This window comes from Aquila chrysaetos, chromosome 12 (assembly GCF_900496995.4).
Source record: "Aquila chrysaetos chrysaetos chromosome 12, bAquChr1.4, whole genome shotgun sequence".
NCBI classification, from domain to species: Eukaryota; Metazoa; Chordata; class Aves; order Accipitriformes; family Accipitridae; genus Aquila; species Aquila chrysaetos.
In genome coordinates, this window is record NC_044015.1 from 4943344 (window position 1) to 4966982 (window position 23639).

Here is a 23639-nt window from a genome sequence, read left to right on the forward strand (position 1 = left end):
GAAGGAAAACAGACATTGTGTTTCCAAGCTACCATTAGAAATGAATGCACCAGAGTGGGGGAGAGGGATGAGCACAGGAAGGGTGCAAAAAGCACATCTGCAGAAGTTTACTGCGGGAATAACAGAAGCAGCAGCCTCTGCCGGGTCCCCATCCTTCCCCATAGCCCACTCCTGGGCTGAGGCTGCCCCAGGGCAGCTCCACGGCACAACCTCCCCAGAGCATCGGCCTCAGGCCAGGCTCAGGAGGGGGCCATCAGGGAAGCCCCTGCCCAGGCAGCATGGCTGGACAAACAGCAGCTGCTAGCTCCAAAGTGCAGCTCTGAGGCAGCCCAGCATCAGGCAGAGCTCAGGGAAAGGGTCTTGCACACCACCCAGGTGCTTTGGGCTCATTTTTTACCTTTCTGGTCAATGTCTGGATTTTCCTTCTCTCTCCCTATCCCAGCCCACCCCAAAGCACCACTGAGGAGCTGCTAAGAGAGGCCTGCTCCAACAAACCCTCGCTGCAAGCAGTACGTGCTGGCCTCGCTCCCAGGGGTACAGGGAGCTGGCAGAGGCAGCAGGCTGCAGGCTCCCGCCGCTCGGCCGTAGCCCAGTGCCAGGGCACACGAGCCACCAGCCACGCTCCAGTCATCCCTGCTGCCACCAGTTTCCTCCTGCCTTGTGTTTCAGAGGGCAGCATTCAGCCCTGGCACAGAGGCGGGCTGGCTGCATGCAGCAGATAGGCAGGGGTGCTGCCCAGCCAGGGCAGGGGGGAGCTCGGGGGGCTGCAGGCAGCGGGTACTGCCCAGGTCTGCCTGTGGAAAGCCCCAGGAGGAGCTGAGCTGGCACTCGTCCACAGCTGCAGGCTGGCAGGGGGAAGAACAAGCACTTTGGATGTGCTGGCCGGGGCACGGTGCCCTGCCCAGCCCAGGGTGAAGCACCAGGACAGGGTAACCAGGAGGTAACAGGACCCACCACCTGCACGACCTAAACACCCACATGGTTCCCCCCCAAACCCCATGCACCAGAGGACTGGGGCAGCCGCCCCGCTCCAGCTCCCAGCCCAGCTCTCCCATCACGCTCGTACAGTGAGGAACTGAGCAGCAGCGCTGCCTGACTGGGTCAGGGACTGGCACTACGTTTGTGTATCACCCAGGACGCCAAGGCCAGCATGAAGCCAGAGTGGCAGGATCCAAGCATGGCTCTGGCAGCCAAGAACTCCTGCCCAAGTCATTCCCCTTCTGGCTTCCCAAAAATGCCTTTTGCCAATTTTTTTTAAATTTTATTTTTAAACAAATCACTTTTGATTTTGGACACCTCCACACCTCGGAGGACACTTGTCTCGATCTGGGGCAGCTGAGCTGAGGCACCCAGAACGACAGATCGGCACCTGCCTCTCGGCACAGTGACGAAATTGGGCAAGGTGTTACCTGTTTCAGGAAGACAACTTCATCTTCCTCCATCCCCCACCGCTGGGAGCTGGAGGAGTCGCCTCCCAGCATGTTTTTGCAAGATCTCCTGGGTTTTTTTTATGAAAGAAAAAAGTCCAAAGAAGATTTGGGAGCTTTTAAACACTGAGCTACACTTTTGCCTCTGCAACCAGCCTGCCTTGAGTGCGAATACTCCATTCACAGGGGAAAACTGAGTGTCCAGCAACAGCTGGGGAGCATTCCTGCTCATGCCACCACTTCACAGCAGGATCCCTCTGGTCCCTTGCCATTCATCCGCAGTTGGAGGAATCCCTACTTTCTGTGAAGTCCTGAAAGCATTCCTGAGCCCTGACGCAGCTCAGAGGCACACCTAAGGAACAGAGATGCGATTTTAGGAGAAAAGCCACATAGCTGTGGCTTCCACTGCTGTGATGAGATCTTGGGCTCAGGCCTTTACTGTGTTATGGCCAGGCACTATAGGGTGTGACAGGGCAGGGGAAAACCACGTGAAGGGACTAGAAGCTTCTTTTGCTCGTGGCAAGGACAAACTCTCACAGCGATAATTGACCACTGCAGAGCCCCAGAGCAAGAGCTCACTGCTTGTCCCTTCAGCCATGAGCAAACTGAGCCCAACTGCTTCCACGTCCCTGCAGCAGCTCTGCTCTGAGCAACCCAGACTGCCAGTTTCACAGACACTCCTCAGATCCGTGCGAGACTTGTGTCCACCTCGGTGCAGTCCTCAAAAAGCGAGGGGGAGGCCAAGGCAGGGGGTCACACCGACCCCCAGTGCTGAGCACGCCAGACAAAGCAACAGGCAGAGCCCCAGTTGTTTCAGACTCCTGCCTAGAGCAGGATCTCGGAAGATAGCTCGCCCAGAAACACGTACCCACTGTGGGACATTCATGGGCAAGCAGGGAAAAGGAGGTGGAAGGACACAGGTAGACCCTGCACGGCTCAGAGGCCTCTGTCCACCCCCTCCTGGCCAGCCCTGCAGGGAGGCACTGGCAGCAGGAGGTACAGCATCCCCAGGGGATGTCCAGATCCACCTGGGTAGTGAAAGGAGCAGCTGGTGCGGCAAAATCCCTAAATACCTCTCCTTCCACAATACCTCGGTCTGGAGGAAGGGTCAGAGCACTTCATGACACCGGGAGAGACAGACCCTCTGCTGCTGAATGCGAGAACCACTTGGTTGGATTTTAAACAGAACATTTTCCCAAGCTCTGCAATTAAGCGGCGATCCCATCGGGGAGTTCAGGAACAGGACAGTTTAGCCTGGCACCAGCCAGTCTGTCGTGCTGGGAAGAGCTAACATTAACTCCCCACAGACAGAGGCGGCACAGCGAGGTGGGTAAACTCACCCCACCCTCTGCATGGGTGCCTGAGCTGGGGCTGCCGGCCGCGCCTCCCAACAGCCTCCCACCTCCTGCTCCTTTTGCACGCAAACAGCCAGCCGAGACGACCACATTTACTGCAGGTTTAGCTCAGAGCTTGGTTTGAAAAGGCGCTGCTTAAAATATCATGGAGCAACAAGGCCTACAGCTGTCAGGCTCCCAGCCTGCTCCAGGGACCGGCTCTCTTCCCTCTTCCTAGGGCACAAGCCCATTCCCATAGCACTCGCAGCCAAGGCCAACGCTCCGCCTGGCAGAGACTCCATCAACACGTCCAACGTGCATTCCTGGAGACATCCAGACTGCGCTGCTGGCACAGCGGTGCCTGGCACTGCCAGGCCTCTCCCAGCTGCCTGATGCCAACCGAAGAGTGAACAGCTTGCTGAAAGCCTCCTGGGGCATGCCGAGTCCTTGGGAGGGGAGCAACCTACCCATCCTCTACACAAGAGTTCGCTTGAACTGTTTCCTGATAAACTTGGTTCAAAATGGAAAGTGACTATGGAAGGTGCTTGGGTTTTATTCAGCCCTTTCTCTCTCCCTTGCATAAAATTTTAGGAGAGACTCTGAAACAACCAGCTTCAACAACTGGAGAATTTACCCAGGATAAAATACTGATTCTCTTCCCCAGATGTTTGACCCAGCAAAGCAAACACCCCACAGGCCCCCACTCTCCATCTACTCTCCTAAGCACATGGCGCAGCGGGAGGGCGGCACCCTGTGCACAAGTGGGCACGAGATCTGGTGACCACACAGTGGCATCTTGTGAAACATTACTCACCAAGTGTACCTGGACTGGGGGGACACCCAGGCCTGTGTGGGCCATCACTACTTCCAACAGACGGGACTGAACTGTAATGCTTTCCCTGACAAACCTGAAGAGCAACAGGTATGGGGAGGAGATGGGAAACAACTCTGCAATCAGTCCTTCAGGCTATGATGGGCTTTGAAAGATCAAGCACAGTGTGAAGGGGCTGAGGAAAGGAAACTCTGCAAAGGAAACAAGGGCTACCTACAACCTGCAATGCTTCAGCACTGTATGGCCAGTCAACACCCTTTGTGCTGATGGTCACAGGCATGTGCCAGCTCCTCCTGCTGCAGGAGCTGGATGCCAGGGCAATCCCTGCACAAGTAGTTATAGTGAGGACAGAAGAAGAACCTTCTCACCTAGACGGAGCTCCCCAAAATTGCCGCATCCAATCTTCTTGCCGACCCGGAAGTTGGGACCCACCATTAAGACTCCCGAGTTGGTTCCAGCACTCCGGCTTCCATGACTGCTCCTTCCTCCACCTGTCTTGGACATCCTTTTACCTTCCTCCAGCTCCCCTTTCCCTCCTCTCTTATCAAAATCCATAAGTTTGTGATACCCCGGCCTCTCCACGGTTACGCTGCTGCCATACAAATCCCAGAGCTGCCGAAAGTTGAGGGGTGAGGAGAAGAAAAGAAGCAGGGCTTTTCTTGGTTAATACACCATCACGGTGAGTGACAGGAGGGCAGGGTGTGGAGAAGGAGGGATAAGCGGCCACCCACGGGTGCTGGGCTACTGAAATCTTAGTGCTTTCCAAGGTCCCGCCGGGATTGTCATCATCGCCTGTTACAGGGAGTTCTTTGGTGGAGAGAACATCCTGCGGAGAGGGTCCTCCCAGCGTGGCTCCTCAGTCTCCCAGCTGCAGAAAGGAAAGGGAGAAAATTAGCACGAGGAAACGAGGAGGCAGAGGACAACAGGGGGTTGTGGGCTCCAGGCTCCTGCCCCCAGCTCCGCAGAGCCCCTCCAACACCTTCCCTGCGTTAGAAGTAACTCCCACAACGATGAACAGTGCTGCAACTGAGAGGTGGGAGAAGCTGGGGTATCAGGACCATTGCAGGGTGCCCCACGTCTAAGATGCTAGCATAAATAAATAAATAAAAGTTTGGCCAGGGCAGGAGGTGAAACGCTTGATGAGCATCTCCAGGTCAGAGCCAGCAGAGTCACGTGGGAAGAACAATGTCCCCACAGGCAAGGGCTGCTGGCAGCAGGGAGACCTTTGGAGGCACCAGCCGAGGCACTTGGGACCAGGCTGCCACTGGTCAGACCTGAGAGTCCCCAAGAGCAGAGGACAGACGTAAACCACTGCGTTAGGGGGCAAACTACGCCAGGCGTGCAATTTCCTAAGAACTGAAAAGAGGATGTTCTTCCCCGATGGCTGCTTGCCGGGAGGGTCCCTGTGGGTCCAGAGGTCGTGGCCAGCTGAGTCAGAGCGCTTCCCCCCAGCACCAGCCTCCGTTGCGGCTGGGCCGGGACCTTTGTGCCAGCGATCCTGCGCCAGGACATGTGGGAGAGAACACGGTTTCTAAGCAGCTATGCATGTGTGGGGAATGACCATACTAAGAGCTCCCATGACAGCTTGCCCAGGCCTGCCACCAGGCTGGGTAAAACAGACACTGGCAAACAGGAACCCAGGACTTGCTAACACCCCTGCTTGCCTCCATAGCTAGCTCCCAATTGCTGCCTCTTCCTCCGCTCTCACTAACCAACCTTGATTTTACGTGCAAAGCTCGGAGCAAGGCACAGTGGCCAACAGGGCTGCTGGCTGCAGGCTGGGCAAAAGGCTGGGCAAAAGCCACTGTGACACTCGCTGAAAGTAACCGATGGCTGTGCAGCACCTTGCCTACCTCATGTGTGCAGCTCCCAGCACTTCCCAGTGAGGCTGGCGGGAAGCCCTGTGCTGGTGGTGGGGTAACTTGGGGTTCCCCTCGGCCCCTGCAAACAGGCAAGACTCAGCTCAGACCCTCGAACCAGGGAGCTCCTTCCAATGCGCACACCCCTGCTCATTGCAAGAGGGTTGGACTAGATGACCTTTAAAGGTCCCTTCTAACCCAAACTATTCTGTGACATTGGCTCTGCACAAGCACCCCCATGCAGCTGAGTGTGTTCAGACGACTACAGCCCAACACTGAGGCCAAATCAGACTCTTGCTCACTTCCAGAGGGCTGGGATGACAAGTACCATCGACCAGCTCTGTGCTCAGGGAACCAGGTTCCCAAGAGACAGCCATGCTCTCCCTCCATCCAGGACTCCCGCCGGAGTTGCCTGGGGGGAGGTCAGGCTCAGTCCCTCCTTGCAGGGATGCCTGTGCGGGAGGCAGCCAGAGCGTGCCAGGAGCAGGACAGCCAGGAAGCTAAACACAGGCTGGAAAGCACAGAGCCGGGTGCACGCTGGGAGGCCATGTGAGAGACAGACAGACCAACACATGCAAGCCCCACTTTACCCCCAGCATTCATCATCTCTGGTTTTGCTCCCAGCTCAGCCCGTGCTGCATTTTGAGCGAGCCAAGGTGGGAGGCAGCCCCCACCCCTCTCTGCCCACCTCCCCCTCTCACCACCTTCCTCTGCTCCCCTCTGGGCTCCTGTGATGCCCACCAAGAGCCCTTGCTGCCACGGCCTCATTACCTGTGGGTTAAACAAGCAAACCCACGCCCCTCCAGCGCTCAGACTCCAGGAAATGAGCACACTGCAAGTCCTGACGCTTGGCCAAACCTGTAAAACTTTTATTGGCTCTCAATAGCTATTAATAACAAAAAAAAAGGCTTCTTGTGCTGAAGGGTGCATGGGTGGAAGTGGGGGAGGGTCTAAGAGCAACCAAGGGAAAAAAAGACACCCAAGCCAGAGCTCAGCATGGGGGAAGGACTGGCTGTGTAAAAGTCCATGGGCAGGGGAGCTGCTCCCTGGGGCTGCCCCGCTCCCAGTCCTCTCCTGACACCAAATCCTCACCAGGGGCCACCACACTCTGTCCACAGCATGCTGGCAAAATGCCGCTGCTCTCCAAGAGGGACCGGAGCTGCAGGCACCGAAGGTGCAGGATGCTGGCCCAGCTCCTCAGGGCTGTTGTGGGTGCATGACACCCATCTGCGTGTGGGACACCTGCCTGTTCAGGTACTGGAGAACGAGGCTTTCACGTGGGATGGGAGCCCCCTCCTTCCCCCACAGGTGCCATCCTCCAGGCCAACACCTCCAGAGCATCCCTAGAGCACAGCAGCCCCAGCACAGAGCAGCCTGGCCCTCCAAGGCCACCACTGGCAGGCCAACACCTGGGGACCATCCTGCTGCACACAGCACATCTCAGCCGAGGGAAACTGAGGCACGCAGAGCCTTCCAGCTTCTCCGAAGGCCACGCGGGCAGCTGCGGGCCAGCTCCTGCCCTGACGCTCCCTTCCCCCGGCAGCCAGCGGTCTCCAGCCCGTGCCAGCAGGAAGCCGGGTGGGAGCGGCAGCAGAGCAGGGCTTCCCTGCGCTTTGTTCTCCCCCAGCCCCGAGCGCACACGGCCAACACGTGATATCCTGCTCATTCTTTGCTCCCCCAATAATTTCCGTTCCGGGTTCGGCGCATGGCGGTGCCCTCCCGTGCGTCTCACGCTTCTCCCACCTCTACCGGCCTCTGGCAAGGACACCAGGGAGCCATTTCCCCCGTGACCTCCCAGAGCAGGCGGCACAGCATGGCTCTCCCCAGGCATTTCGGGAGTCACCTTGCCTAGACGTGGCTCCAGCCACACACCAGGGAAGGGGAGGCAGCCGGCAATGCACAAGCCCCACTGCTTCATACCCCGTTTTCGTTTTGAATCAGACCTTTATGTTCAGTCCCGAGGGATTTCAGGCCCAGACTGTTTGCAGAGTCAGGCGGCCGACAGCCAGAGCTGAGGGAGCTCCAGCCCCCACACTTGGGATTTTTTTTTTTTTTTTTTTTTAAAGAGTTATGGGCCAGTCTCTGCAAGGCAATTTCAGACAATGGAGTGAGACAGAGCCCTAACAGAAGGGAAAAAATAAATACTGTTTCCTGCGAGCACCAGGAGACTGTGCTGTCTTCCCCCAGCCCAGAAAAACGCAGGCAGCAGTGTAGCATGACTCTCCAGCCCTGCCTGCACAGCAAGCCCCGGCCTCAGGAGCAGCCCTCCCAAAAGAGCCTGGCTCCAAACCTCGACTTCAGGCAGCTGGGCCAGGGCAACAACTGGCAAGGCCATGGCACCGACCCCTGCGCCAGGGCTGTGCGCCAGGCGGCTGCAGCACTGAAATTCCCCCTTTTCCAAAGCTGGGCGGTCAGAGCAGCAGGAAGTCACTGAACCGCGTCCGTGTGAGTCAGGCCAGGGCAAATGACGCTCCTCCAAACTCTGCCCACCAGCCTCCCCTGTGGATGAGCCACTGGGAGCTGAGGGCTGGGAGGAATCTATTTTCGCATCCATACAGCATCAAGGAGAGGCAACAGCTCTCTGTACCTTAGTACAAAAGCAGGACCCACCTCTCTGTGTGGTGTCAGTGACTGGTCAGGTTTTCCACTCTGTGCCATAAAGAGATCTCTGGCCTTTAAAATTGAGAACAACCTAATTAGAAACAGAAACCTTTGGTAAAATCCCAGGACTCCCACTGCTCTGGAGCAAACAGCCCTGCAAAACCTGTGTTTGTTAAAACACAGCAGCCTCTGGATGGGCAACGGGGACCCAGACCTGCCCCATCCTGCCATCCCAGGGTCGCAGCATCATGAGGAAGATGCCCCTGATGAAAACCGATGGCACATTGTTGCATTTTGAACAGGAATCCTCACCCAGAAGGTCACATCGAGGCAAGCAGCCTCAGAAAAGCACCTTCTAGGCTGGATTAGTTGGCCTGGTATCAAATCTGATGCAAGATGAGACTAAGAAAACTTCTTTCTCTCTTTGGGGGGAAGGGGAGGTAGGGGGATGAATAAGAAAAAAAATAAATTGGTCTGAAGTGTGGTAGAAGAAATTCCAAAGCAAGCTGTGGTCTTAAAACAAATAAGCACTGCCCTGCAGTGTTTGCAGTGCAAGTGCTCCAAGCCAGGGAACCTGAAAGTGAAATAAACTGCAGACAAGTGCAAGTGACTTCAGCTCCTCCCCAAAACAGAACAACAAAAACACTGAAAGTACCATAAAGGGGGCAAAAACACACTCAAGCAATCATCTGAAACCCAAAGAAGGGGTTCATGTTGTTTTTGTTGAAATACTGGGTTCTTTTTACTTGCCATCTGGTTTTGAGCATGCCAGGTCTACTCCAGTCACATTTACAAGCTTTTCCCTGCAGTCATAAGGGTGAAAAAAAGGGATTGGGGGTGGTGGTGGTTGGTTGTTTTTGTTTTTTTTTTTTAAAAAAAAAAAAGAAGAAAAAAAGCTGCAATTCTAGTCCTAGCCCTTGTCTCCGAGACCTGTGACTTGGACTGAAATACCAAGGCTTGGGAAGTTCCCGGCCACATCTGCAAGTATCAAATGCTGAAAAGTTGTGTTTTAAAAATTTCTTTCCTGTATAGTGAAACCTTGTGGCTGCTGAGAAAGGACTTGTACAATACCATCTGGGGCACATTGTTCTAGTCCCTTTATACACACACAGTGTTCCTGCCCGAAAGAGGTTACAATTAAACGGGGCAAGACAAATAGGGGAAGAGGAGGAAAAAATAGCAGCCCAGAGCAGGGAAGCGATTGGTGAAGGTCAGGGAGCAGGTCCATGGCGCTTCTTGGAACAGAGTCCAGGTGTCCTGGACCAGCCGGCTCCCCCAGGCGGGTGTGATGCTACCCTCAGCCACGGAGGCTTGACTGTACTGAGCCCTGATCTCTGCAAGCCTTTGGGATGGGTACTTGAAGCCAGTTTCCTCATGTACTCTGTGCTTTGCGAACGAAAGAGAAACACAGCTGCATCCAGATGAAAGAGAAAGGAAAGCTTCTTGAGAGCACAAAAAAGAAAAGCCCTTGACACTACACAGCTCTGAGTACAGATCACTGCCAATTAAAAGCTAAAAATAATCACAAATACCCTGATGTCCCAAAGGATGACCCATCAGCTGGCTCCCAATACAAAATCCAGACCAAAAAGCAACCGGTGGCCTTACACAGCTGAAACCAAAACCCAATAAATTTTAAAAGTTTAGAAGGCAGGTCGTCTTTGCTTACAAGATCAAAAGTCTTAAAACAAAGCAAGATCCAACATCCTTAAAGCAAGCTGCAGACGGTCCCAGATGACGTCTACAAAGGTTTGTAGTTTAAAAATGCATTCCAGTCTTCAGTGTTGGCAGCCAACCCCGCTCATGATGAAACGGGGAAAAGCTGTGCCACAACACAGAGGCTTCCTAAAATGAGGGGTCATGGAAAGTCTCACCAGGCTTCCCACAGGAGACCCCTGTAATGGGTACAGTCAAGCCGGAGGTGGGACAGGTGGTGCTGGAGGGACATGGGGCAGCTCCCTCCTCCTGTGGGAGGGCAGGAGAACCAGGGCATCCCTTCACAGGCACCCTCCAAGAGCTCAGTGAGCAGAAAGGCAACGGGGCTGCCTGAAGCCTCCAGATTTTAAGCACTGTGCAGATGCACGAGTGCTATGGAGACCAGCCTCCAGGCACCATCACAGTGCTGCTGGGGCCCTCTCCATCCACCCCACACCCTACATGAGGCCTCCAGAGACCCAAGACAAGCAGGACAACTCTTCCTACTCATGCATGGCTCTGATTAGGGCCTTCCAGGTCGAGCAGACTCAGGAGGGGAACAACTCACCTGGGGTGTGAGCAGCTACAGAATGAGAAACAGATGTTGAAGGAGGGGGAAAAAAAAAAAAAAAAACAAACTTATTCCAGCCTGATGCTGTGAACTGTAGCGGTATGAAAGGTCCTCATGAGATGAAGGTTTGGGCCCACACCTGCATCCTGCACAGGGCCGCTGTTCCCATGCCCGCCTGTGGCTGGGAGGAACAACTTTACCAATGCAAGCTGGAGGAATAACATGCGGACAAAGGCTATTCCAGCTGCTCCAAAGGACAGAAGCTGGCCATAAAGTTACTTTCTCCAACTAAATTTGCTCTGGACTGAGAGGAAAGGAATGTTCCAGTGCAGAAACCTGTCTCACTGGGTCTGCAGTGTCCTGTGCTCCGCCGAGCTGGCTGGGGTTGTCCCTCTGGGCTGAAGCTCCTCACTTCTGCTCTTTCAAAACCTGAAAGCTTCGAGGGAAAGCCTGTCCATACAGCTATCACATTATTTTCCAAGATGTAAAAATAATGCAACTACTTCTCATCTGGAAATTTCGTGTTCAAACAATATTTGTCCAAGCCCAATGCTAGCATCTCTTGCAAGACAGCCAACGTGACTAGTACAACCAGACAACCTGTACTGGAGCGAGAGCAAGCACATGCATACACGTGTAAAGACCCAGCTTGACCCACTGTTATTTAATTGATGTTTAAGAACAAAATACAAGCAAACTGGAACTAGGCCACCTTTACACTGAGGTGGGAGCATTCACACACCTTCTGCACCAACTTAACTTCACAGGCTCAGAACTCCTCTCTTCCATAACCGACACAGAGCTGTAAAGCTGGGGGGTGACTCACTCCCAGCCCCGCAGAAGTACCAGGAACCTGCTCCCCAGGCTGCTTTCCTTCCCTTTTCTCTCTGTGCATACACACGTCAGTGCCACTGGAGAAAGCCCAGTTTGAGACGGCCGCATCAGACACTGCAATAAGCCTGCTCCTGCTTCTACCTCGGAGAGATGGCACCACACTCCAGAGCATGCTGCCAAGCTCCCTGCGACTCAAGTCTTAACATTTATGAGAAAAATCCATGCTGGGTAGATTTTTGAGGAAACAATTGGTAGGAGGGGGTTTTTGTTTGGTTTGGTTTTTTTTTTTTTTTTTTTAAATGAAGAGTCCTTCCAAGACTTGGAATTGGGCAGTTTGCAGCAGCCTTTTGCTTGGGCAACAGGCACAACAGGCAGGTCGTAAGCTGGAAGTATAAGCTCCTCTCCCTGCCTTGTGCTGCCAGGCTCCAGTGATGCAACAGGCTCCAGAGGGATCTCCTGAGCTTCCTCCACTCTGAGACACGCACCTCTCCTCCAAGCCAGACACAGCAGCTCACCACAGCTCCTTCCCAGAGCAGACATGCCAAAGAAGCTTGGACACAAGTCCATGGGGTGAGCTGTCCCCAGCTGCATCAGCTGTTTCCCCAGGAGGAAGAGGGAAACCTTGCTGTTTGAAGAAAACCCATCCTAACCCCCACCCAGGGAAGTTTCCTCTGTGGGCTGAAGAGGCAGCAGGGCTGTGCAGCACTCAGAGCTCACTCTGCCTTGCACCTCCACCAGCTACAGCTCCGGTTACAGGAGACCCAAGCAAACCTACCAGGACAGCAGGACATTCCTTATGGCAAAGGCAGATTGACTTTTCTGGCCCAATTTCCTCCCTATCTCCTCTTTTCTTGAGGGATCAAGTACTTTGACTGAGGATCTTGAGGCACCCAGCAGAGAATGGAGTTCTGGATGCGAGCATCTCGCTTGCCACGGCACAGGAGAGTTGTGCCAACCCCATCAGGATGGAGGACTGGCTGCATCTCGCAGGGGACAGGCCCTGCAGAGGAGTCAGAGCCACAGGGCAGAGGGTGAAAGGGCCTTTATCTGTCCCGGGGAATCCCTTAAAAATCAGGAAGTCCTGAAAGCAGCTGCTTTCCCATCAGTGCACAACGCCTGCGCAGTTTCTGCTAACTGCAGCCACAAGAACACCATTCCCCAACCCCAGCAGGGTCAGGTTAAGCAGAGATGGTGTCCAGGCCTCCCTGCAATCTCCCAGTGCTTTTCCCAGCTTACAGCGAGGCGGGAGCCAGCCCAGCTCTGTTTACTCCGTTTCCTCCTTTGTACGTTCATGTTGGTGTCAGCACAACAGGAAGCTCTTGTTAAATAGTTTGTTACTTAACTGCTGATGCAGAGCCACTGGGGAACCCAGGCATAACGTGCAGCACGTTTCGAGAGGTGGGGGAGCCTCGCAGTTCAAGTTCAGGGCCGGGATTTGAGAGCTCTCAGCTCTGCCACCGCCTCCCTGGTGATTTGGGCATGTACTGACTTCCTGGCCCTTCACATCCCAGCCATTACACTGGGATAACAACTCCCCCACATCTGCCTTGTCCATTTGAGGTCCCCTGGGAGATGCTTGGCTCTCTCTCAGCTTTTGAACAGTGCTGAGAGCTCAGCAACCTTCCCCCTGCCTCCTCCAAGGCATCCTTCAGGGAAAAGACAAGAACCCAGTAACTGACTGAAGAAACTCCCCCACTGAGCAGCAACACCATCCCATGAAATCCACCCACCACACCTGAGCTCCTGCTGCCCACATGTGAGGTCATCAGCCTTAGCAGTGGGGAATATCCAACCATCACAAATCTACTTTTTGGATCCTTACGTCAAGCCTGCCAGCCTGCTCATCCCAAAGAGCAGCCCTCGTCTGAAAGCCTACAGCCCATCTCCCTGACTGCTTCCTTACAAGCCGCTGCATCCCTCATTGCACAAACATGGACATCAGTTCACGTCTCTACAGTGCTATCAAACTGAGTCATCGATTACACGGCAGATGCAGTCCTATCACCATGGTCACTGTACCAGGAATGTTTGAAGCACAGTTTCCCCTTCAACACGGGTATGATTGCGGCTGATGTCCCCCTCCAGCAAACAGAGACACCACAGCGTGGCTTCACTTTTGGCCCCACAATGTTTACAATTAGGAAATCTGCAAGGGCAGTTTGTCCAAAACATGCTGGGGGTTTTTTTTCCCCATCCAGGTTGTTTTCAAGAAACAAAACAAAAAAAAGAATAAAGCCAAAGCTAATGTTTCTACCAGAATTTCTTCTAGTGTTCTGGGGGGAAAAAAAAAAAAAAAAAACAAACAACAAAAAAACCACCAACCCAACAAACCCACAAAAACCCTAAACTGTGGCAGCAAAGCTTTTAATCCAACATGATCCGAGCATCCTTGTTCCAAACCTCCCCTCCCTTCCTGGCTTCCCAGCTCTTTACTGAGAACGTGGTGTGTCCATGAGGAGAGAGGACTCCACCCTCACGCTTTAGCCCAGCTCAGCCCCTGGAGCAGCGGGCACAGGGCGCTCCTGGCACCTTCAGCCTCACCAGTGCCCTCCTGCCTCTGCCACTGGCTGAGCCCCATGGCCGGGCTTTCGCCCTCCCTGTGCAGCAGAGGGGGGTCAGATGCAGCTAACACTGTGCTGAGCACCATAATTAAAAAAAAACAAAACCAAAACACAGAAACAACCCACTAACAGAGCATATAATCAGACACACCATCACCTCCAGCTATATAGTTCACACAGAACAAAAAAAAAAAAAAAAAAAAAAAAAAAAGACTTCTAGCAAACGAAGCAGGAACGAGTTGAGCCTCTGTTAGAGATTAAAGCATTTACCACATGTAGCTGTGCTGCTCCCAGCACAGACCATCAGCCAGCCCCAACATCTCAGCGTTTCACCCCGGTATCCATCTGTGGCTCTTAGCCATGTCCAAAAAAAACATCCAATCCACAAAAACACCAGGATTAAAAAAAAAATAAAAATCATAAATATAAAGCATTTGGTTTTTCCCCAGAATTCAGCTGTGCTGTGAAGAAGATGGATTTTTCTTTCTGGCTTCTTCTTCCAGCTACCATGTCTATTAAGTTTTTCTCTAAATTAGAAGTGTTCTCTTGTTACTGGCTATTCCCTTCCCCAGGAGATTTTTTTTAGATGCTCTGCACTCTGGGTCAGCTCTTAACATACAACAGATCAAGCTCCAAATCTCTTCAAAGTTATTTTCTCCCAGCTTCCAAACACAAATACGGCTTTCTAATGGATTACTATGAATTTTCAATCTAATTATTTAAAAAAAAAAAAAAAAAAAAAAGGTTTGTGCCACACTGTTCCCTCCGTAATGATAAGAACAGCAGAGTTTCAACATTGCAGCAGAGAACTGCTTCTACTGAAGGTGAGTCCCACTTCACAGCTCAGAGGCCTCACCAACACTCGGCTACACCAAGTTCTCACAACACAAAACCAGTAACGAGTCAAGTGTGATTTCATTGAGATCTTCAGAGGATACCAGCTGACATATTCAAAACCATCAGCCTGCTTTAAAAGTAAAATCTCAGCTGCTCCTCAAACTCCAGCACCACTAGCAGTGCAGTTAGTGCTGGACAGCCCAACCATCCCAGACTCTTGCTGCCCAAGGAGCTGTATGTGCTCCTGAGGCTGGAGCACGCAGAGCATCCCCCTGATCCAGCTCCAGCATCGCAACAGCCCCGAAAGAGCAAAACCAAAATCTGTTCCGTAAACATAATGAAATTAAATAAGTAGTAAAAAAGGGGGAAAACCACCAGTAGTAGTATTTTCAGTTTCCAATGGAGCCCAGGAGGCAACACTCTGAAGAGCTGGTTGGAACTCACGTGAAGGTGTGAATGCCCTATGCTGTCGTGATTTTTAAACAATTGCCTCCTTTTTGAGAGGAGCACGGAAGAGCCATACAAGCCACATGCCAGAGAACACCCCTGCACCAGCAGCTGGACAACTTCACCCTGAAGTCTCAATCACTCGCACCACAGCTCAGCACGGATGAGGAAAACTCCCTGCCCGGCAGCAGGTGGGCAGGCAGGCAAGGATGCGTGTACATAGCGTCAGCTTTACAAAGTCAGCTTTCTGGCAGCAGTTCAGCAGTAATTATTTTGCACCCGAAAATATCTAACAAGGAAACAGGCCCCTCTCTAACCAACTGGAGTGAGACTGTTTTGATGCACGTTTGCTCCCTGCTTGCATAAACAGAAATGGAAATCAATGTGCTTTGGACAGTTCAAATTCAGAACAACCCAGATCCTCAACATTTTTGACCACAAACAAGCTTGCAGAGTCAACAGCTCTTCTAGGGCAACTCCTAAATCTCTCAGTAAAAGCAGCCACAAAGAAAACTTCACGAAGCATCTCTCCACTGCTGTGAGCTGCTATGCAGTTTGCTCCCAACTGAATGCTGGATTTCACTCTTTTAGTTGGATCCCTGTCCTAAGCAGTTACACCTGGATGGAAAATATTAACTATGCTTTACCAAGAAGCCGGAAATACCACGATGGAAATTTCAGCAGCAGCACAGGAACCAAGCAAAAAGCTAAAAATACTTCTCTAGGAAAAATAATAATAGTAAATATACACATGCTAAAATAAGACCAGATCTGAAAAGTAGATTGGAAAAGATCAAACACAGCACAAGTCAGACAAAACCATCCAAGAACCAAGTACCTAAGAGTCTATTCACGGTTTTGGGCTCATCAGCCACAAATGTAAACTTTATTAGATAGACTTGAAGGCAAACAGCTTTTTGCTTAACTTTACAGACCCCACAAAAGGGGTCTGTACTATATGCCTTGATTTACCCCTTGTGTGACATGTGATTGTGCCCAAATAAGTCCCAGGGCAGCCACCTCCCAGTTCTTGAGCCACGTCCATCTCACAAGCCATTCCCATGTCCCTGTGCCGGATCCACAATGCATGGAAACAGCAGCAATGCCAAACCACCGTGGGGTGTTGGGAATGCAAAACCCCTGGTTGCAGGAGGGAGTCTGGTAGCAAGAGATACCTGCCCGCCTTCCCATCCAGCCCTGCTGTCACACCTCTGCGATGTTACTGGCATCTTCTACCTGCTCTCTACTCCAATATCCCTTCTCCAAGGCCAGCAACAGCTATTCCCATGGCTGCTGGGCCAGGAGAGGTTCTGGTACACAGCTGAAAGACGGCAAGATCAGCAAATGACCCAACTACAGCTCCAGCCCGCTGTCCCACTGCTCGTACTAGTGTTGCTTTGCTGTTCCTGCTCACAGATAGAGCAACTTCTGTCCGTGAAACTGCAACTAGCTTTGCTATTACCGTAAGAGGGATGCCATAGGTAACAGATGGGTAACCAGAGCAGTAAACCTGGTTCTGAACAACAGAAAAGACATGGGCTCACCTTCTGCCCCTGGGTGAAGTAAATTACCCAAGGCTGTAATCCCGCAGAATCTATCACATCTTAACAGTTCAGCACAAAAAAGCCAATTAGGACGTTGAAGTGGTTTCGCTTTTACTAACGTAGAGTTAGTAGTACTGGAAGAAAGGAAGTTCATTACAAAGCCGAGTCTCTGGCTGGGAGACCTTAACAGGACAGTAGTCAGTCCAACTCCCAGTTCTTCATCCCTTCCCACAGCCCATATGCTCCAGTGGTTTCCACGGGACACGTGCAGGCACCCCAGCCAAGATGCTGACGATGCCTTTCAAGCCCCTGCTCAGCACCGCAAGAACTGGATTCAATAAGGCATTTCATACATGGAGTCACTTAACTTGAACAAGTGGTCTCAGCCGTCAAGCCCCTCACATGCGCCGGGTTTTGTGGCTCTGCCAGTGGGTTTTCTATTTAAACCAGACAATACATCCACAGCACAGCAAGCTCCAGTTAGACACCGGAAACTAATTAAATCCATGCTGCTGATACAAGGCAGAGCTGCAAAGGAACCAGCTGCCTTCCAAAAGTCCACAGCAGTTGGCCAGCAAAAACCTGTTTACCAGCCCCCTGCCTTCCCCTTCTCCTGCTCTCCCCTCCACACATTTACCGAGGTTGACGCAAGAGCAGAACCTGCTTCTTTTCCAACCAGTCCCATCCTGCCCAGTCCTTGCACCAACTTCATTGTCAAAAGCACGCTCATGTTGGGAGAGAGCCTGCAAAGGTTTCGTTTCTACAGTCAAGACCCGATATTGCTATTTACTTCACCCATGCCCAGAGCACAAAGCCCGAGACTCGGCTGTACAGCCAACATCAATCCCAAGAAGCTCTGGAGCAGAACAATCCAGCCAGATCTGACTGACACACTGGGAAAGGTCAAGTCCCTAATGCTCACCTACTGCAAAACCTGAGGTTTGCCTTCATGCCTGGTAACTCCTCACAAAATAGGATCTGTCTGTAAGCAGGTATCCAAAGGATTGTCTGTATCCCAAATCACTGAGTCACATTTGTGTCCGTGTCCGAGAAGCCCAAGGAGAGCTACTGCTCAAACAGTTACTAAGCACAGACTACAGAGCCAGAGGCCAAAGCACCTTCAGGGTGGACAGCCCTATTCTGTGTTTCAACCTCTGCCACTGGACACAGATCCTTTGTAACCATTTTTTGCTCTGCTGTGGGGAAAAAAAAAGCACCTTGACAGCTCAGCCACCCTTCTACTGCCCTGGCACGCGATATAGAAAGGGAGGCCGAACAACGACAGATCCAGACGTGCTCCAAGCGACTGCTGGGCCTGCAGCACCATGGGGATCCAGCTGAAGGGCGACTGACTTGCAAAAGCTGAGCAGCGCCTGCAGATGCAGAATGGGAGCTGCACAAGCACGTCTGTAACAGGCATGGCCGTGCCCTTTCCATCCTTCCCCCAAGCACCACAGAAGTTTCGAGAGCAGGTTTAACTTCAAGTAACAACGCTGGTTCAGCAACAAGAGGCAGGCAGCAGCAGTGGGACCCAAGGCACCTGCAAAGCCTTTCTGTGGAAGGGATGATCCTATGTTTGTCACAAACACACAAATTCACCACCACCACAACCCAGATCATCAGCCTGGTTGTGACAGTACCTGTGCTGGGCCATGCTCCAAGAACAAGGCAGGGAAGCATTGCATTCAGATGTCAGGCTTCTGAGTAAGGCAAGTTCCCCTTCCACCTCCTTCCCTCCCATCTCCAGAGCTCAGAGTCTGCTTCGCAGTCACCAGGCAGTGGCAAAAAAAAAAAAAAAAAAAAAAAAGGCTTCTAGACAAATAGATAATTTTCACCCCGCAACTTGGAACAACTGCTTCCATTTCACGTCTCACATCTGAGGCTAGAACACCTCCTCCTGTGCCGCTGCAGCCCGAAATAAGGTTAAGACCATCTCTACCAGCACACTACTTCCCCAGCCCTGTCCCTAAATACTCCTATGCCCTCAAAAGCTAACACTTTTCATAAAAACAAGATAAAGTGCTGCTCGCCTTTCTCTTGATAAGGGATCTTAGTGCACATCCGGCAGTGTGCACAGGAATGGATGTGAAAGAAGAGTTGCCATCAGTTTCACAGACAGAACAGAGGAAAGCTCTTCTCCCCGCCTCCACTGCGGCCAGAGACGTGCTGCACCTTTGCTTTGCAGCAAAAGCCAGCAGCGGAGAGCTGCCCTGCCTCCTGCCAGGCCACTGGGCAGAGGCTGTAGAACCTGCCCAGCAAAGGGAAAAGGTTTAGGGACAACCTACCACAAGAGGACTTCGTCAGCAAACCCAGAGGAACAGCAGGTACAAAAGCAGGCAGCAGCAGGAGAGGAAACATCAGAGGAGCATGCCAATGGCCCAGCAATGCAGAGAGGGTAAACACTGCACCAGCTGCGAGGCCACGATGTGCCCACCCGAGAGCCGGTCCTGAGCCCACCTGCTCGTCGCCTTCTGGAGCCAGCATCCACAGTGACCCACAGAGAACGGCACAGAGCCAGCACTGTTAACACACCTCACCAGAGCAGGAGAGCAGATGTTTTGGCAAGCGACCATCCATTTCCCACCCCACTGTGATGGGCTTATTTCCCAGCCTGGCATCAGGGCCGCTTTGTACTGCTTGCTGTTAATAAACTTTGGGGTTTTCCCTCTCTTCCCCAAATTTGCAGTTGTGCACAAGAGCACACGTGTATTTAAACGTTCGTGTGAAGTCAGGCAGTTGAAACAGCAAACTCCTGGAGATCTCTGAATCCCAATCTGTGAAATCAGTTCTTCCCACCAAAGCAGGGAGATGGGAAGGCATCTGGCTCTCCCAGCCCTGGGACAGCCCAACCATCACCACAAGGCCAGTCCATCAATAAAGCCTCGTCACGCACATGATGCTGTGCACGGCACCATCATTTCTCTCCACTCCACTGAAGGCAGAGCAGGGTCCACAGCCTCCGCTACGGCCCACTGAGAAAGACCTACAGCAAAACCTTCCTCCTGTTTATGTAACCACAGGCCCCTGACCAGGGAGTGAAAACCCCATGCGACTGAGGAGGGGCTGCTGTGCCACCTTCACCCCTTGTCAACAAACTGCAGAGCAACCCCCAGCCCGTGGCAGGCAGCCCCAGACCCACATCCATCAGTGCAGCTGGTGAATGATACAACAGCTCCCCGCTCGCTGGCAACACAGCTCCTTTATCAATTCCCACGGATGGAGAGATCAAGAGCAGTTCTCAACCAGGCACCAAGAAAGGTGGCACCCCTGCAGACCCAAGTCACCCCAGATTATGGACTGCTCTGTACGACAGCCTGGTGGAGACAAACAGACTCCCTGGTGAAGCACAGCACAGCTTTCCCACACTGCCAGTCTGCGGGTGAACTGCTCTCCCGCTGCCAGTCCCTGCCTCTCATCCACCCTCCTCTTCTGCAGGAGCCACCGCGCTGGTGTTGTGGGCATTGTTCGAGGGGGATGGTGCCCACAGAATGATCCATGCCTCATCACAGCAGGATGAGGCTCCAGAGAAAGCCCAAGCAGAGGTGTTTTGGTGTGCATGAGTCAGAGGGTCCAACCAGACGGTGGGGTGAGACCTCCCCCCATGCGCTGTGGGAGAGCTCCTCACAGCTCTGCTTACAGAGCACAAACCACAGCTGTGTCCCATGAGCCAGGCAGCAGCAGAAAGGGAGCAGAGGACACAGGAAGATGCAGCCATCCAAGCACTGTCTCAGAGGGAGTGCTGTCAAGTGGTGGGAGACATTCAGGAGCAGAGGAAGAATGCAACCCTTTCGAGGACGTCCTCAGAGATCCCGCAGCCTTGAATCCCGCATGTGCTTCCTTCCGGCATTGCAAGGGATCAGCTGTAGCTAGGATGAGAGGCTCAACATCTGTTCTCCAAAGCGTAAGGGATGTTTCCCAAACCCTTTCCTACAACAAAAGCAAATTCCTGGATGCGTGTGTCTCCCTTCCCTTCCTTTCCTCCCCCAAGCCCAAGCTGGGTGACCGTCTCAAAACCTTTCATCCACCTGGGGGAGATTTCCTTCCCACAGAGGAACTCAACTGAACACCAGCACGGGTGAGCCAGGCACTCTCCTCCCTGGGGAGCGGGACACCAGAGCAACACACTCAGCACTTTTTCCTCCCCACAGCCTTCAGATGGGATCCCTAATAACCTCAGGAACAGGAGACTGGGAACAGACTGCTGCCCTCGGACACTCACACCACAGGTCTCCCCACAACACAAATGGCTTGAAGCTGGCTCAGCATCACCAAACAACCCAGAGCATCCCCGCTCACTCCCAACTTCCAATGAGCAGGAAATCAAAGTTTAGCAGAACCCTAGCTCTCAGTGCTTCCATTTTCTCTCCCTGTAGCCCCTAAGCAGCCACAGAATGAGCAAAAGCACTCCCTCTGCTTGCCACCTGCATGGCCTCCTTGTGTGCAGGAGGGGCCCTTGGGGCCTGCCCCAGAGCACGGCAGAGAAGGAGCCTCAGGACTATCATCAGCATATTGCACCAGCCTGACAATTTATGTGCCAGGGCGCAAACCTGCTCTGACAGCAGGTGATGCTCACTCTTCTCCTGCCCTCCAAAGATGGAAGCCACCATTTCTGGAGGGCAGGACATCCCTGCTGCCCAAACCAGAGTCACACTGCAAGTCCACAGTGGACTTTCTTCCTTCCTCTGAACTGCAGCTTTCCAAGCGGCCATGCATAAGGAAACCCCCTCTCTTGTTACCCGCTCTGTCCCACCAGAGTCCAGGCCACCAGGGAGCTCTAGGCGATACCAGGTGTGGACACTGCCATTTCAAAGTTTGTACTTGACACCCCTGACCACATCTGTCATGCCAGGTGGGACACCCCAGAAGAGACCCCAGCCACTATCCTGCACTGGCATCCATGCCATATGGCTCCAGGGGCTGGGCACATACCTCCTTCCCTCCCAGTAAGCTGGGCAAGAATCCGAGCAGCAGCATTAGCCATCTTATCATCCCAATGTCCCTAGCCACAAGATCCAGGGGCTTTCCAGACAGCTGATGCAAACGATAAATGCCCCCTGGCTCTTACACTACTCCTTTCAGCAGCTGGCTCAAAGTACTTCACCAAGGAAGCGTCATTATAGAAGAGGGAACCGAGGCACATAACTGCCTAATGTCACACAGAAAGCAGTGGCAGAAGAGGGAGAAAAGCCCAGTCCCTGGAGGCTGCTGTGCCCTCTAAGGTCACCTGCGCAGAAGGTGGCCCTGACCACAGGTACCTTCTCCAGGCCAGGGCAGTAACCCGGCCTCGTGCAGCAGGCACCTGCTCGGCAGTAGGAGCAGGTCAGAGGCCTGGCTGCAGCAATTGCCAGACTGGTTTCAGATTTGTCTCCTGGTTCACATTTCCAGTAGGTGGGTGGAGCAGATGCCTGCAGCCAGCGCTTCCCTCCTCCTCCTCACCAGTGCTACCCTGGGCAGTCACCACCTCTTAAGAGTCACTGACCTTCTGTCAGGAGGATACAGAGGGACACCAGCAGGCATTTATCTCCTGCTTCCTCCCCGACTCTGCCATTCCAGGGCTCTCACCAGGTAGCAGTGGAGGAAAGGAGGGGCTCCCATCCCTGACAACTGGGAAGGGAGGGTGAGCTGTGCTACACCACCCAGAAAACTTGGTGCAGAGCCAGGGAGGCACTGGGAGCACTCGCAGGGGATCCGAAAGCTCAGCAGTGCAGCCTAAGCCAGGAGGAGAAGATGCTGGCCATCGGCCAGGCAGCTCGGGGCAGCCCTGCTGCCCCCATGAGGGACAGGGCTGGGAACTCTGTGCTGCAAAGCAACCAGCTCCTGCCAGGAGAGCGCAAAGCCCATCTGGGTGGCTTTGCAAAACCAGACAGTTTTTCCCAGTCATCTTCATCACTTCTCATGGCTGAATGCTGTAATACAGATTTGCTCGGTACCTCAAATAACAGGGCTTTTTCCCAACTCTGCTTGAGGAACAGGGCAGGGAGGAAGTGGGAGAGATGAGAGCCACGCAGCACTGGAAGAACAAAAACCACAGCCTGTTTCATCTCCCACCTCCAAGATCTGGGACAGTTACTCATCCCGCAGGAAATGGGGGCAAGTTGAGCCCTTCGGGGCCTTCAGCTAGAAGGGGTTTCCAGAAGGGGTTACTAACGAGCCACTCCAACTCACCAGATTCAAAGCGTATATCCAGCCCGGCTGCCAAAGGCTTGTGCACCGCAACAGCGAGATGCGTGTGACAGCAGGGTTCCCCCACTCCTCGGCCCATCTGGGGACTGTCACTCTGCAGAGATCTGCTTGGCCTCCTGTCATGTGTATCGCTACCAAACCCTTTTCTGTTAGCAGGATCTGGGTTGGCATAAGCACTTCTAATAGTAGGAATTTTTTTTTCCCTTAACCCATATCTTCTTGACAGAACCAGGTTAGGAAGCAGCTGCACCAGCAGATCTGGGGTAGCCTTTTGCAAGACAAGGCAGGGGAAAAAAGGGTGCCTGGATCCAGTTATCTCTTCAAGCACCAAACTACAGCTAATTGCAACTTCCCCAACTCCCCTAGGGTCGCACAGAATGGGGGAACAATACCAGCTCTGCTCTGTCCCAGCCCAGTCACTTCACTCCGGAGCAGGCCCTTTGCCCTGGAGAGCCCCAGGGTAGGCGGAGGCGGGTGTCATTCCCACTGGTGACAAGGGCTGTTTCCATTTCTGGGTTGCAGAGCTGCAACTCTGCCAAGCTGAGCTGTCCCACATTCAAGCAAACACCATTTCCCCCTCTGCCTTCTTCCCCAGGCTGCTCGAAGCCCCACACATTTCCTCTCAAATGACTGCCAACCCTGAAGAATTGGGGGGGGGGGGGGGGTGGAGAAGAGCACGAGGTAAGGGAAAGCTTCCAGGGGTGTTTCACAGGGAAACCTCTCCCCAAAGAGCTGTCAAACTCCTTGTGCTGAGATGCCATATTCACTTCCCTACTGCATAGTCACACGGGAGCTGGCTCGCTGCCGCCCTGGCTTACGTACACTGCTCCCAGCTCTCCACCCCAGCTGGAACAGTCACCCAACTGGGACATCCTTCCAGGACCGCAGGCAGGACCCACAGCCCAGACCATGGG

At 53.1% G+C, this 23639-nt stretch overlaps 1 protein-coding gene across 3 annotated transcripts in view; it reads right to left on the minus strand.

The window, feature by feature from the left end:
* CSNK1G2 (casein kinase 1 gamma 2) overlaps window positions 1–23639 on the minus strand; it is a 46439-nt gene that overhangs the window by 12559 nt on the left and 10241 nt on the right. For 2 of the 3 annotated variants that reach the window (XM_041127742.1, XM_030032654.2), the window contains exon 2: window positions 3962–4461. In XM_041127742.1, the coding sequence (XP_040983676.1) occupies window positions 3962–4148 (187 nt within the window). In that variant the 5' untranslated portion in view covers window positions 4149–4461. Of the gene's footprint in view, window positions 1–3961; window positions 4462–5446; window positions 5535–23639 lie in introns of those variants that run through there. The other variant, XM_030032655.2, reaches the window with a different exon arrangement.